The 15,376-nt window shown below is 46.9% G+C and overlaps 1 protein-coding gene across 5 annotated transcripts in view; it reads right to left on the reverse strand.

Annotated features, from left to right (window-relative positions):
* ADPRM (ADP-ribose/CDP-alcohol diphosphatase, manganese dependent) overlaps positions 1-15,376 on the reverse strand; it is a 382,718-nt gene that overhangs the window by 249,376 nt on the left and 117,966 nt on the right. For 4 of the 5 annotated variants that reach the window (XR_003791851.1, XR_003791849.1, XR_003791850.1 and 1 more), the window contains exon 4: positions 13,084-13,268. Coding sequence is in view for 1 of the 5 variants with exons in the window: in XM_029210971.1 (XP_029066804.1) it covers positions 13,092-13,268 (177 nt within the window). In the remaining 4 variants the exon portion in view is untranslated. Of the gene's footprint in view, positions 1-12,618; positions 13,269-15,376 lie in introns of those variants that run through there. The other variant, XM_029210971.1, reaches the window with a different exon arrangement.

Consider the following 15,376-nt stretch of genomic DNA (forward strand, 5'->3'; position numbering starts at 1 on the left):
TTCTCCTTTTTCATTTCTAATTTGATTGATTTGAGTCCTATCCCTCTTTTTCTTGATGAGTCTGGCTAATGGTTTATCAATTTTGTTTATCTTCTCAAAGAACCAGTTTTTAGTTTTATTGATCTTTGCTATTGTTTTCTTTGTTTCCATTTCATTTATTTCTGCTCTGATCTTTATGATTTCTTTCCTGCTGCTAACTTTGGGCTTTGTTTGTTCTTCTTTCTCTAGTTCCTTTAGGTGTAAGGTTAAATTGTTTGAGATTTTTCTTGTTTCTTGAGGTAGGCTTGTATAGCTATAAACTTCCCTCTTAGAAGTGCTCTTGCTGCATCCCATAGGTTTTGGATTGTTGTGTTTTCATTGTCATTTGTCTCTAGGTATTTTTTGATTTCCTCTTTGATTTCTTCAGTGATATCCTGGTTATTTAGTAATGTATTGTTTAGTCTCCATGTGTTTGTTTTTCTTACATTTTTTTACCTGTAATTCATTTCTAATCTCATAGCCTTGTGGTCAGAAAAGATGCTTGATATGATCTCAGTTTTCTTAAATCTACTGAGGTTTGATTTGTGACCCAAGATGTGATCTATCCCGGAGAATGTTCTGTGCACACTTGAGAAGAAAGTGTAATCTGCTGTGTTTGGATGGAATGTCCTATAAGTATCAACTAAATCTATCTGGTCTACTGTGTCATTTAAAGCTTTTGTTTCCTTATTTATTTTCACTTTGGATGATCTGTCCATTGGTGTGAGTGAGGTGTTAAAGTCCCCCACTATTATTGTGTTGCTGTCAATTTCCTCTTTTATACCTGTTAGCAGTTGCCTTATGTATTCAGGTGCTCCTATGTTGGGTGCATACATATTTACAATTGTTATATCTTCTTCTTGGATTGATCCCTTGATCATTATGTAGTATCCTTCCTTGTCTCTTGTAACATTCTTTATTTTAAAGTCTATTTTATCTGATATAAGTATTGCTACTCCAGCTTTCTTTTGATTTCCATTTGCATGGAATATCTTTTTCCATCCCCTCACTTTCAGTCTCTATGTGTCCCTAGGTCTGAAGTGGGTCTCTTGTACACAGCAGATAGATAAGTCTTGTTTTTGTATCCATTCAGCAAGCCTGTGTCTTTTGGTTGGAGCATTTAATCCATTCACATTTAAGGGAATTATCGATATGTATGTTCCTATGACAATTTTCTTAATTGTTTTGGGTTTGTTTTTGTAGGTCCTTTTCTTCTCTTGTGTTTCCCACTTAGAGACGTTCCTTTAGCATTTGTTGTAGAGCTGGTTTGGTGTTGCTGAATTCTCTTAGCTTTTACTTGTCTGTAAAGCTTTTGATTTCTCTATGGAATCTGAATGAGATCCTTGCCGGGTAGAGTAATCTTGGTTGTAGGTTCTTCCCTTTCATCGCTTTAAGTATATCATACCACTCCCTTCTGGCTTGTAGAGTTTCTGCTGAGAAGTCAGCTGTTAACTTTATGGGAATTCCCTTGTATGTTATTTGTCGTTTTTCCCTTGCTGCTTTCAATAATTTTTCTTTGTCTTTAATTTTTGCCAATTTGATTACTATGTGTCTCGGCGTGTTTCTCCTTAGGTTTATCCTGTATGGGACTCACTGCACTTCCTGGACTTGGGTGTCTATTTCCTTTCCCACGTTAGGGAAGTTTTCAACTATAATCTCTTCAAATGTTTTCTCAGGTCCTTTCTCTCTCTTCTCCTCCTGGGACCCCTATAATGCGAACGTTGTTGCGTTTAATGTTGTCTCAGAGGTCTCTTAGGCTGTCTTCATTTCTTTTCATTCTTCTTTCTTTATTCTGTTCCGCAGCAATGAATTCCACCATTCTGTCTTCCAGGTCACTTATCTGTTCTTCTGCCTCAGTTATTCTGCTATTGATTCCTTCTAGTGTAGTTTCCATTTCAGTTATTGTATTGTTCATCTCTGTTTGTTTGTTCTTTAATTCTTCTAGGTCTTTGTTAAACATTTCTTACATCTTCTCAGTCTTTGCCTCCATTCTTTTTCCGAGGTCCTGGATCATCTTCGCTATCATTATTCTGAATTCTTTTTCTGGAAGGTTGCCTATCTCCACTTCATTTAGTTGTTTTTCTGGGGTTTTATCTTGTTCCTTCATCTGGTACATAGCCCTCTGCCTTTTCATCTTGTCTGTCTTTCTGTGAATGTGGTTTTTGTTCCACAGGCTACAGGATTGTAGTTCTTGATTCTGCTGTCTGTCCTCTGGTGGATGAGGCTATCTAAGAGGCTTGTGTAAGTTTCCTGATGGGGGGGACCGGTGGTGGGTAGAGCTGACTGTTGCTCTGGTGCGCAGAGCTCAGTAAAACTTTAATGCACTTGACTGTTGATGGGTGGGGCTGAGTTCCCTCTCTGCTGGTTGTTTGGCCTGAGGCAACCCAACACTGGAGCCTACCTGGTCTCTTTGGTGGGGCTAATGGCAGAGTCTGGGAGGGCTCACGCCAAGGAGTACTTCCCAGAATTTCTGCTGCCAGTGTCCTTGTCCTCACGGTGAGCCACAGCCACCCCCTGCATCTGCAGGAGACACTCCAACACTAGCAGGTACGTCTCGTTCAGTCTTCCCTGGGGTCACTGCTCCTTCCCCTGTGTCCCGATGTGCACACTACTTTGTGTGTGCCCTCCAAGAGTGGAGTCTCTGTTTCCCACAGTCCTGTCGAAGCCCTGCAATCAAATCCCACGAGCCTTCAAAGTCTGATTCTCTAGGAATTCCTCCTCCCATTGCCGGACCCCCAAGTTGGGAAGCCTGACGTAGGGCTCAGAGCCTTCACACCAGTGGGTGGACTTCTGTGTTATAAGTGTTCTCCAGTTTGTGAGTCACCCACCCAGCAGTTACGGGATTTGATTTTACTGTGATTGCGCCCTCCTACTGTCTCTTTGTGGCTTCTCCTTTGTCTTTGGATGTGGGGCATCTTTTCTGGTGAGTTCCAGTGTCTTCCTGTCGATGACTGTCCAGCAGCTAGTTGTGATTCTGGTGTTCTCGCAAGAGGGAGTGAGAGCACGTCCTTCTGCTCCGCCATCTTGGTTCCTCTTCCCCTCATTATTCTTATGTAAGGTCCAGGATGCTACAAACACTGGGTGAAACTGCGTAATACATTTTGAAAACCTCGCCAGGGAGGCTGGCTTGAGTCATACAGGTCCACAGAGAAATTAGTGGGAAGGACAAGAGAATTTCAGTTAAAACCAGTGACTGGCTTTGCAGGACTGGATGGGGACTTTACAGGCTAAAGAGGAAATGTCCATCCTTTGGGGTTTTAATCCATTGCCACAGTTCTCCTCAAAGTCCTCGGTGAGATTATTAGCAAAACAAGTGACCTCATTAATCAAATGGGTTAATACTCTCCCCATGCTTTCCTTAATTGCCATTCTCACTTTCAGGAGAGGCGTTCTCAAGCCAAACTGAGCCCCCAGAGCCTCCAGTATCAATGCCACAAGAAGCCCGGTAAGCTCGGAAAGCAATTACAAAGATCACCGCAGAGGATGTGCTGCCTAGCTGGCCTCCACCTCCAGAGGGTCCCCACCTGAGCGCAGGTCCTAAGTGCCCCATCCCATTGGCACTGCTCTCCAACCCAACCAGAAATCCAAGAAGGTCTGTCATCAGCATCCTCTCCCTACAGAAGATATTTTAATTTAAAGACATGTTCTATTTCCATTTTATTCATTGAGTTTATATGATTTGAATACTTTTAATTCTGTTCCAACCACAAGAGGTACAGTAGTAAACATAACAGAGCAAAATCATGGCTCCATGGGGCGTACATTCCACTTGGTGAGTTTCTTCATACAACCTTGACTGTTGTTTGTTTGTCTGAGAAAGCAGCCCTTTTCTATCACAGCATTTACCCCTGTTGAACTTAAGGATAGGGACATTTTCTCTCTCAAATTTGTTCCTCCAATGCCTAGGACAGTAGCTGGCATAGAAGTTGCATCAATTAGGAACTGTATTTGGTTATAAGTAACAGGGACCTCCTCTTCCCCAAAATACACTGGTTTAAATCAAATAATGATTTTTTTTCAATTATTTAATGCAGAAGTAGGAAGTGCAGGGTATGTCGTATTATCTCCCCAAGACCATTAATGTGTGAGCCAGCCCGGAAAACAACATAGCATTTATAAAGTTAATTATACATTTACCATATGACTCAGGAGTCCCAGTCCTCGAGGAAAGAAAACTTCTGTTAACACAAAAGCCCAGAAACGAATGTTTCTAGCAACTCTACTCATATTTGCCAAACACTAGAAACAACTCAAATGCTCTTCCACAGGTGAGTAAGAAAGTGGTACATCTACCCAATGGAAGACTACTCAGCAATGAAAAGGACAAAACGATTGATGCACGCAACAACTCTGATGGCTCTTGAAGCCAATATGCCACGTGGTAGAAGCCAGTCTCAAAAGTTTACATATCGTATGATTCTGTTTACATGACATTCTTGAAAAGACAAAGCTACAGAGATGGAAAACAAATCAGGGATTGCCAGAGGAAAGAGAGTCACTATAAAGGGACAGCACGAGGGAACACCTTGGGGTGAAGGAATCATTCTTTATCCTGATTATGGTGGTGGTTACACAAATGTATACATGTGTTAAAAGGTATACAACTGTGCATCCAAAACAAAAAAGCCAATTCTATTCTAGAAGGCTTTTTTAATGCAGAATCCCTGGGAAGGGTTTAACCTTCCATGTTAGCCCAGCTTGCGGTCCATTCAAGTGTACTGAATTAGGAAAAAATAAAGTTAACTGGTTTCCTGCCTAGAAATCTTGTGTCCTCTCAAATGGGGAGTATTTACCCGTAAAACACACACTCTGTGTTGGTGGAACTTTGAGGGGTGAACAGCAGCAGACCAGAGGCCTGGGATGGACCTGAGACAAAGGGAAGTGGAGGCCGACAGCAGCAGAGGGGGAAGGGATGAATATTTGGAGAGGGGAAATTTCCCTCTCCAAATACTTTAGAGGGAAGTGACTCCTGAAAGAGGGGGGTAAAGGACTAAATCCTTCTGTTACCTGATGGGGGGGAATGTCTGTTGACAGTTGTTTATACATATTTACCTGTCTGTCTACCCCACTAGACTGTCAGCCCTCTGAGGGCAGGGACAGATCTCATTCACCTCTGAATCATCAATATGCCCAGCCTGGCACATAGCAGGTAGTCACCACTATTTGTTGGATTAAAAACAAAAAGAAGGAAGGAAGAAAAGGGGGGAGAGAGGGAGGGAAGGAAGAAATACACCTGATTCTTCCTTTGGTGATGAGGTCGTATGACGGAACCAACCAAGGCAGGGCAACCCCTGGGCAGACTATTACACAAGTCCACCTTAGACTTCATCAAGGCCCCACCCTAACTGCCCAAGGCACAGGAAGGCACTGCCATTTTAGCAGGAGAAACTGGGACACAGTGTAAATATTAACAGAAGAACTGTTAAACACATTAGATATAATTTCTTTGGAATCCTTTCCAGTTCTAAAATTCTAGTAATAATAAAAAAAAAAATCCTTGGTTAGAACCCATTTCCACGTTCTAGATTGAATTCCTTATACTCACAACTGAATGTTTGGGGAATTCATAAAAGGAGAAATGGAAAACTTCATGTGTTCCTACGGTCTGTTCCCTGTGTCTCATCATCCCCTCTGATCATCACCCCCCTCCACCTCCACCTCCACCTCCACCACTTCCCTCCCCTCCATCATTCTTTTTCTGCCTCCTATATGCCCTTCAAGGTTCATCTTAGCCATAATCTCCTTCAAGAAGCCTCTGCCTTCCTTCCCAGTTAGCACTCTAGACCAATCTAAGATGACCCTCCTTTGTATTCTCAAAGCACAGCACAGACATATCTGTATTGAAGTATTTTTCTTTCTGGACTGGAATTGTTGGTTTAGTTGCCTTTCTTTTGCCACATAAGTTGTACAGTTCGTCGAGGTCACCTCTTTATTTCCAGTGCCTACCCTAAACCATGCCTGGCATACGACAGATCCACAGAAAATATTCGATGAAACGATGAATACATGAATCTTCTAAATTATTCGAAAGCTAGACAGTGATAATTCTTTCAGATTTTGAAACTGCGGAGACTACTTTCGGGAGATGGTATTTATCGGCAAATATTGTGACGCTGACTTTTCCAACGTCAAGTTCAGTGTTAATTACCAGGCCAGAGGCCAATTGCTGGGCGAGGACTAATTGAACTTCAGATAGCAACACTACCTAAATCTCACCACTAGATGGCAGCCGCGCCCAAGGAGCAGGCGGCTCCTGCCCTCTGACCACACCCCGCCCCCCGGCCGTCCAGGTCCAGGTCCTGCTCCTTCCGGGGGTCTCAGACCCCCACAAAAGGAGGGCAGGTCCTGGCAGGTATTGATGGCCCTGGGAACCACACCCCAAAAAGATGTTCTTTCCTGCCCTGCTCCACTCCCACTTGTTCTCGTAAATGCCACCAATCACTTCCTCCTCCGTGTCCCCGGCTCCCCTACCCCCAGCCCCAATCAGGAAATTCCCAATGCCTCCAGGGCGTTCCGATTCCCCACGCAGGACCCGACCCGGCTGCCGTCTCCACACTGTCTGCTCAATTAACACGTACTGAGAAAGAAAGGGGCAGTATCTCCTTGAGTGTCCCCCAAGGAAATACGGCATCTCGAGAACTGTCATGTAGGAGAAATAGAAGCAGTTGAGGGAGAAGACCGACAGATAGACAAGGAACAAGAGTGTCTCAAGAGACAAGAAGAGAAAAGCAAAGATGCAGGTGCTTTAGGAAATGGCCTCGTGGCTTAGAGAGGGGGATGCTTGACCAGCCAGAGAGATTGGTTAGGGAGACGCTTGACTTAACCGAATTTCTCAAGAAGACCAAGGGGTCAGACAGGGAGAGATTTAGGGCCAGAGTCCTATTTTCTTGGCCAGGGCACCCCCGATGGGAAAGGAAGGAAGGCAGAGGTTAACATAGGGGGCGGGGGAGCAGGTGGAAGGTGGTGGCCTCTCCCTGGGGCTGCCTGATCTAAGCAATTGCTTGGCATGATTTCCCCAGGCCCTGGAAAGCTAAAAGGCTTCTCCCGTCTTGGTGGCCAGTCCCAGCAGTACAACTGAGAAGCATACACAAAATGCAGCCCTGCCTGTGTCGCGGGTCTACTTTGAGGACCCAACAGCACGAGGCAAAAGGCCTCTGTACATTGTAAGATGGCTTGTGGGTGTTCACTTGGCCATTTATTCCACATTGCCTGGCACCTCTTTGCCAAGGCCCTGTCCTAGGATCACCGGCTGCAGCAGAAGTCAAGACCCAGCCCTTGCAGAAAAGAGGAAAATGTTAAATGACACCATTTAAGATCTGCACTTTAGCGCAGTTTCCAATTTCCATTTCTCTTACAGGAAGTCTTCAGTTGTCTGAAGCAGCCAGCCAGGTCCGGAATGTGGGTTCTCCAACTCACACGACCAGGAATCTTCAGTAAGTAAATGGTGTGAACAGAGGCGGGAGTGACTGCTATGGATGAGAGGGAGCTTGGGAGTCACAGCGCATAGGGCCGGCACTTGTGAGGACCCTGCTTTACGGAGACCTGACCATAAAAAGACGTTTCTGAGACAATCAGGGAAATGTGAGTGAATGGTATTAACATTAAGGAACGTTTACATTTCAAGTGAGATTATGATGGCATTGTGGTTATTGTTTTAAATAAGAGGAAGAAAGGAAGGAAGAAGGTCCTTATCTGTTACAGAGATACACATCTCCAGTGGCAAGGATTCACTAAAGAAGAGATGTCTGAGATTTCCTTTAAAATACTTTTTAAGAAAGAAGGGTGACAAATGAAAAAAAGAAAAGAGCATTGGTCACCCCATCGAACCAGGGGTGATAGTTGGTCACCCCGTGCACCATGGGTGTGTGGACCACTAGGCTAGCCGGGTGAGGGGGGCAGAGCTAAGCCAGAGCAGCTGTGAGCTACAGGATGGGGAAGGGGGGTGCCGCCAGCCATCCCCCAGGCAGGGCCTGTGCCTGCTTTCTGCCCCCCTCGATACCACAACTGCAGCAGCAGCCCTGCCCCCCGGGGACACTTGGTGTCGATTGTCCAGGGTCCAAGCTGGCTTCTCAAGCCCCCTCCTCTATCCTGCTAGGGAGGGGCCTGCAGACAGCACAGCTTCTACGTGGACACTTTCTCCTGGACCCAGATCCCCCCTAATTTGCATAGGTACATATATACACTTATATCATATGCATAATACACTATATATAATATATACATTATATCTAATATATATGTAATATATTAATCATATATCATGTATTATATGATTATATAATGTGTGAATATATATCATACAGAATATATCAATATGTACATATATTCATTAAGCACTTGCTATGTGCATTTTCTTATACAATTCTTACAAAAACTCTCTAAGGTAGCAATGATCACATCCACTTAAATGAAAAAATTAAGGCTCAGGGAAGTTAAGTAATTAGTGCAAAGCCAAACATAAGAATAATAATATAGCTCACATCCCTAACTGATAGGAGTATGTGGGGGAATACGTGAATTACTGTACATTTATAAAGTACTTTAGACTGCTGCCCGACATGGAGGAATGCTAAATACGGATGTGTCTTTCTGATGGCTGTTACTACACTGCCTGCCACGCCCTGCAGAGGGTTGGGGGAAAGCACAGAAACCTGAACTGAGCGAAGAATAAATGATCTCATTATCTGCACTGCAAAATAATTCACCCCCGGGTTTCTTCACAAGCCAGGCCATTGAGTCTGACAAACCGATCTGAGTATGAAGGCAGAGCAAGCAACATCCTCGGAAGCCTTCAAGTCCAGTTCTCCTGGACACTCATCCCCTGAGCAGAGAAGGCTTCGCTTCCACAGGAAGCCAGAGGAAAATCCCCCTCAGCTCGACCCCCTCCAGCAGCTCGGTAGATGGCTGGCCCTCGGGGCCCTCTGCTTCTCTAGCCCTTTACCACCCATCAACCTCTGCAGAGCCTTCCCAGGCTGGAAACGTCATGTTCATTTCACAAGCTACCAGGGATGGAAGATTCCCACTCCTGTCTTGGTCTTCGCTTCCTGGGGTCACTCCTGGGAGAGCCTCCCCTGCAGGACACATAGCCTCCCCTACAGGCCCCCCACGTACCATTACCATAGCAGGGAACCCCCTTCACCCCGGAGCCCCCAACCAGCCAGAAGCAAGGCTTCTCATCCTTGAGTTGGTGTTAAGAGTGGAGGGTCAGCCTGGCTTTCAGGATTTCAGGCAATCTTGTTGGCTTCAGGGTACAGACCCAATCTTGCGACTGGGCAATTCAACAGCTCACACCCAGCTTCCAAAGCACAGTGTGATGACGGTTAGTAGAGACGGAAACCCCGCCCACCACTGCAGTGATGCTTCTCACTCGTTTCTCATCACCAAGATGAGTAACATGAAAAATACAGGGGCACAGTCAGGAAAACCGGGAGAAGCAAGGATGAACATGCTACTCTGCCCCCAGTTCAGAGATGTCTGGGCCTGGGGTGGGGTAGGACCCTATGTGCTCGTCTGACTTTTGTCTGTGGGTTCCTGGTATTTTGTCACACAAGGTGTCCACCCCTAGGGCTTGGGAATTCCCCAGAGGTGTCCCTGCCATCTTGGAACCGCGGATGTTACGTAAGTCTACACATGCTTTCTCCAACATCCAGAACAAACAGGGCTCCCAGGTGTCACTGCCAAGGCCTGCACTGGACAGAGCTAGTGTAGACTCTGGGTAACCCACTCTTTGGCCCGTCACCACCACCGTCACCATCACACGCTCCAGCATCCCCGGAACTCCAGGTCTCCTGATTTCTGAGCCTGGGTCAGGAGAAGCAGCCCTGGCCCAGACACCAGCCTCATGCACATCTCCCCGAAACTTGAAGACAGACTGCAGAGAAACTTCATTAATTTTTCACAAGATTCATCTAATAGAGGCTGAGCAGAGCTGAGCTAAAGCCCTATCACAAGTACCTCTGCCCGCGGCCCGCCAAGGGTTAACCCATTAGCCCACATCCTGTGAGCTCATCATCCCCGCTGGAGCCTGTTCTCAGCGGGGATTCGCTGCACAGCGGCTCCTGGATGGGGCCAGGGAGGCTTCCTCAGGCTGCCATGAGAACTTGAGCAGAAGCTCATCGCCGGCTTCCTCCTGGTGCAAGCTGTGTGTGAGCCCCAGGTCCCCCATCTTCCCCAGGGACGTCGAGGACAGTAAGTAAGGAGGGGACCTGTCCCTCTGCCCTTCCTTCCATTTCCCCAGAGGAACGAGCTGGTTTTAACTTTGCTTTAGAGTGTGTGTTGGGTCTGTGAACTGGAGTTAGGAGGCAGCTGTGCACGGCTGGCAAAGGGGAGGGGGCTGTGCCCTGGGAGGGCAGGGGGTGAGCCAGCTGCCAGCAGGCTGGAGGGGCTGCCCTGTGAGAACTGTGGCAGGGAGGAGAGGCTGTCCCGGCTCTGCACCTGGAGGAGGGGAAGCTGTGTGCAGGTGGCTGCTTCCGCCCTGCCGGACAGCATTTGGGCTTCACCCTTCACAGCCATTGGCGGAAAGGGCTGGGCAGGAACTACCCTCCCAAACCTCGACAGAGGCAGGAACAAAAAAGCCAGACGTCGAGGTGCAAGGCCACCCTCAGATCCTGGAATGCATGGGCGGGACCTCACACCCAGACCGTCCTCCTGGGCATCCCACATCAGACCTCAGCATCTGTGGGTCCATCCCTCCCAGCTGCAGGTGTGGCAGGCAACCAGGGCAGGTGTCAGGAAAACAAGTCGCAGCATGCGGGCTGGGGCAGGCTCCATGTCAGAAAGGGGAAACGAGGCTGGCATACATAAACATGGACAAAACAGGTAGGGCAGACGTGTGCCACGGGGACCATACCCCAGGTAAAAGAAGACATTATCACCTGGCTACCTTTTCCACTTTGTAACCGGGCAGGGCCTGGACGCCGGCTGCGTGATGTGAAGAGCGAGGTGAGTGGCACTGTCTAGGTGGAGTGTGACCTTTGGAGAACTTCCCTTCCTAGACGCACTGTGGGCAGGTGACAGACAGGTGCCCTGGTGACAGCAGCAGAAGATTCAGAAACACTCTGGCCTCTGCTTTAACAGCTCAGGCACTAGGCACCACTCACCTTATCAGAGGGATGGGGTCACCAACCGAATGTCTTGCTGCGGGGAGGGCAGCCACTCGCAGTGACAGCTGGGTGAGGCATTGTGGGGACTCCAGTGGGGAGAGAGCAAGACCCTCCACATCTCAGGAATTCCAAATACAAACCCACGCTTGGGGTCTGCCTCAGGAATTGTGTTATTTCTATCACTTGTGTTTCGCAACCTGCCCCTGTTCTCCCACCAGACGACCTTTCCCTCTGGGCCCACCTCCTGGCTGTGAGACATGTGCCCGCTCTCCCCTGCTTTCGGTCCTTGCAATTCCCAGAATAGTCCAGCTCCTATCAGGGAGGAGAAGGTTGGGAAGGGACAGATAACTCCAGACCCAAGCACAGTGGGGCCTCTTATGATATCAGGGTTGCCAGATACATTACAAGGATGCCAGTTACCTTTGAATTTCTCATAAACAACAAATACACTTTGGTATAAGGATGTCCTGGGCAATATTTGGAACAGTCTTATAAGAAAAACCATTTGTTGCTTATCTGAAATGCAAACTTAACTGGGCATCTTGTCATTTTATTGGCTAAATCTGGCAACCTATTAATATAGTAGTGAAGGGGAAGGGCAGGTTCCATCCTTGAGCAAGCAGAGTGCAGTATAAAGACCAGGATTTGGGGTCAGGCAGCTCTGAGCCTCAATTTCCTCATCTGTAAAATGGGAATGATAATAAGAGTACCATCGTAGTACAGCTATTAGAAGAGATGCTCCAGGTGAAGAAGGCAGGTGTGAAGGCATTTTGTGCCCCACTGGGATGATGGTGGTAGTGGCTTTGTGGCCTATGTCACAGGCCTCTTGCTGCTCTGCTGGCTGCAGCTCAGGGCCCCCGGCTTCAGCCCCCACGTCCTCAGCAGCTCCACCCATCAGGGCCGGCCTAACCCCTCACCCAAAGCAGCCACCCCTGCAATTCTGTGCATGGCCAGTGCTCCCATTTCAAAGATGCTCTCCATTCACTGTTCCTCCAGTTTAAAAAAAAAAAAAAAAAACAAAACCGTCCCAAAGGGGAGCAGGATAGACTGGAACCCAGGCTCTGGAGCCAGACAGGCTCCAAAACTCCCCGTTCTAACCTGGTGCGCTACTCATCTGCTGAGTAACTCTGGGCAAGTCACTTAACCTCTCTGATCCCGTTTCCTCACCTGCAAAATAAGGTAATAACTGTCCCATCCTCAGTGACTTGTCAGGAGGGTTAAAGGACACAATGCAGATACAGCACTCAGCCTGGTTCCCAGCCCATAAGAAGAGCCCGAGAAATGACAGTTACAGTTACTGTATGAAAAGCGTCGACGCTCCCCTAACACACTGTGTGCTGCCTCTCCTTTGGAGAAGCTGCTTGGGGGACCTTGAAGACTTCAGGAAGGCCAGCCAGTGGAGGGCAACCAGACTTGGTGAGGTGTCTATCCATCAGAGAGCACGGAGGGAGGGGAAGGGGTTGGGGAACAGGTCAGAGGGTGTCCTCACAGCTGCCTCTCCTGCCCCCTCATTAGCCAGTCCCATCTGACCACCCCGGCTCTAAGAACACAGGGCATACTTGACAGTTGTATGGAGAGGAACAGCAATGGCGACCTGACGCTGCCGTGCCGAACCTTCCTGCCGCAGCTCCCCTATTTGATGAATCATTTCACAAATGTCTGGCAAGTCCTAAGCCCCAGCCAGGCGCTGAGCTACCTGCTGGAGCGCATAGAAAGCTGAGGAAGCCCCAGGCCCGGCCCTGCAACTGCTGCCCCATTAAGTGGTGCATTTCAGACACTCGAGACTCTACCGGAGGGAAAAGCGTTTGCTCCCTATTCTCCTGGACACTCACTGTTGCTTGCCAGCTTTCATGGTCCACACACCCCACCCAACCAGCTGTTGGCGGATGAATACATGAGTACGTGAGAAACAGCCGGAAAGTTCCTGCTGTTCTCTCCCCTCTCATCTGAGACATCACTTTACCTTGTTTGTCAGAGACACCACTGAGCGGGCAAATGGGGACGCCTGGAGCTCCTCTTTGGAGAGGGACGTCGTCTTCTTAGTTGTGTCTGCAGCTCCGCATCTAGCAGAGGGCAGACACGGGGGCTGCTCAGAGCGTGTTTGCTGCAGTGTTGGGGAGAGCTGTGAGCCGAGTGCTGTGTAGCAACCTGGGGAACACAAGGTCAAAGGGCAAACACTCAGTGGATATCTGCAGACAGGGTTTTCGAATACCTGGCCAATTACAAACACACGACAGATAAGGAGACCAGCTCTAACAAGATCAAGAGACGGTCCCTTCTGTACACACTTGTTTGGCCAACCAAACCCAGTCTTTGCTCTGCCCAGGGCCTCCTGGCTCCCTGAAAGTCTGTTTTCCTTCAGGGGATGGTATCTTTCCAGAGACAAGGTGAAAATGGTGAAATTCTTGTTCTCTCTCCTCTCTCTCTCTCTGTCTCCCTCCATCTCCATCTCCATCTCTCACATCCATCCCCATCTTCATCTCCACCTGCATGCTCATCTCCATCTCCATCTCCACCTCCATCTCCATCTTCATCTCCACCTCCATCTTCATCTCCACCTCCATCTTCATCTCCACCGCCACTTCCATCTTCATCTCCACCTCCAACTTCATCTCCCTCTCTACCTCTCATCTTCACCTCCACCTCAATCTCTCATATCCATCTCCATCTCCACCTCCATCTCCACGTCTTCCTCCATCTCCATCTTCTGTCCCCAAATCCCAATTTCTCAAAGAAGCACCTTCTTTCTTTCAGGATCTCCTCTTCCTCAGAATCAGCACATGGTGTTTCCCATAAGGGCCAGGTGACTCTCTCACCTCACAGATTTCCCTTTAACATCTCTGCTCTATTCTGGGGTCATTCTGCCCCTGCCCATGCCCCTACTTTCCTTTTCCGGGGTAATGTGTTTCCTGCCCTCACCTCTACCCTGGATCCCCAAGTTCCATCATATGACTTCAACCATTATCAACATTCTGCTATTCTTGGTTTAACTATACTTTCACCTGCTCCCCAGCCTGACCCCCTTTATTATTATTATTACGATTTTTACAGTTCTTTTTTTGCAGGGTATAATTTACACACATCACAATGCACAAATCTTAGTGTACTATATTGAAAAATGGGTCCCCCATGTAACCCACACCGATATCAAGAGATAGAACATTTCCATTGACCCCAGAAGGCCCCAGTTAGTTCCTCCCCACCCCTACAACCACTGTTTTGAGATGTGTCACCTTAGCTTAGTTCCTAGAAGGTTCTAGAATGTCATATAAATGGAAACATACACTATATGTACTCATTTATATCTGACTTCCTTCACCCATCATGTCCATGAGACTCATCCATGCTGTGTGTGTATCAGAAGTCTGTTCCTTTTTATTGTTTAGTAGTATTCCATTGTGTGAATATACAAGATGTGTTCACCTTTTCTCCTGTTCATGGACATTGGGTTGTTTTGTGGTCTGGGCTATTATGAACAAAGCTGCTATGAATATTCTTAAACAAGTCTTTGGTGGACATAGGTTTTCATTTATCTTGGACAAAGAAATATCTAGGAGTGGAATTGCTGGTTCAAAGGGAAGGCATATGTTTCACTTTGTAAGAAAAGCGGCTGTACCATATTACGTTCCTACCAGCAGTACACAAGAGCTCCAGTTGTTCCCCACTCTCACCAACATTTGTATTGTGAGATGTTTAAATTTTAGCCATTCTAGTGAGTGTGTGGCTGTATCTCCTTGTGGTTTTAGTTTGTATTTCCTGTCGAATGTCAATCTCAAGCCCTTTTGCTTGGGTTTCTTCTTCATCTATTTGTCTTCCTTTGTAAAGGGTCCATCCAAATCGTTTGCCCATTTTTAAAATTGGGCTGTTTGTGTTACTAATCACATGTATTTCAGATGCAAATCTTTTGACAAATATGTATTTTGCTAAAATTTTCTCCCAGTCCATAGCTTGCCTATTCATTTTCTTCCCAGTAGCTTTTAATGAGGCAGGAGTTTTAAATTATGATGAAATCTAATTTATTGATTTTCTTTTTCTTCCTCGGTTATTGCCTTCTCTGTCCTAAGAAATTTTGCCAACCTCCAGGTCACAAAGATATTCTCCTATATTTTGTCCTAAAACTTTACGGTTTTAGCTTTTATGTTCAGGTTATGTCCATGATCCATCTCGAATTCATTTTTTGTTGATGGTATGAGGTGAAGACAAGTTTCATTTTTTTCCATATAAATATTCAGTTATTCCAGCACCATCTGTTGAAA

Source organism: Monodon monoceros, unplaced genomic scaffold (assembly GCF_005190385.1).
Source record: "Monodon monoceros isolate NGI ecotype Baffin Bay Population unplaced genomic scaffold, NGI_Narwhal_1 Super_Scaffold_9, whole genome shotgun sequence".
NCBI classification, from domain to species: Eukaryota; Metazoa; Chordata; class Mammalia; order Artiodactyla; family Monodontidae; genus Monodon; species Monodon monoceros.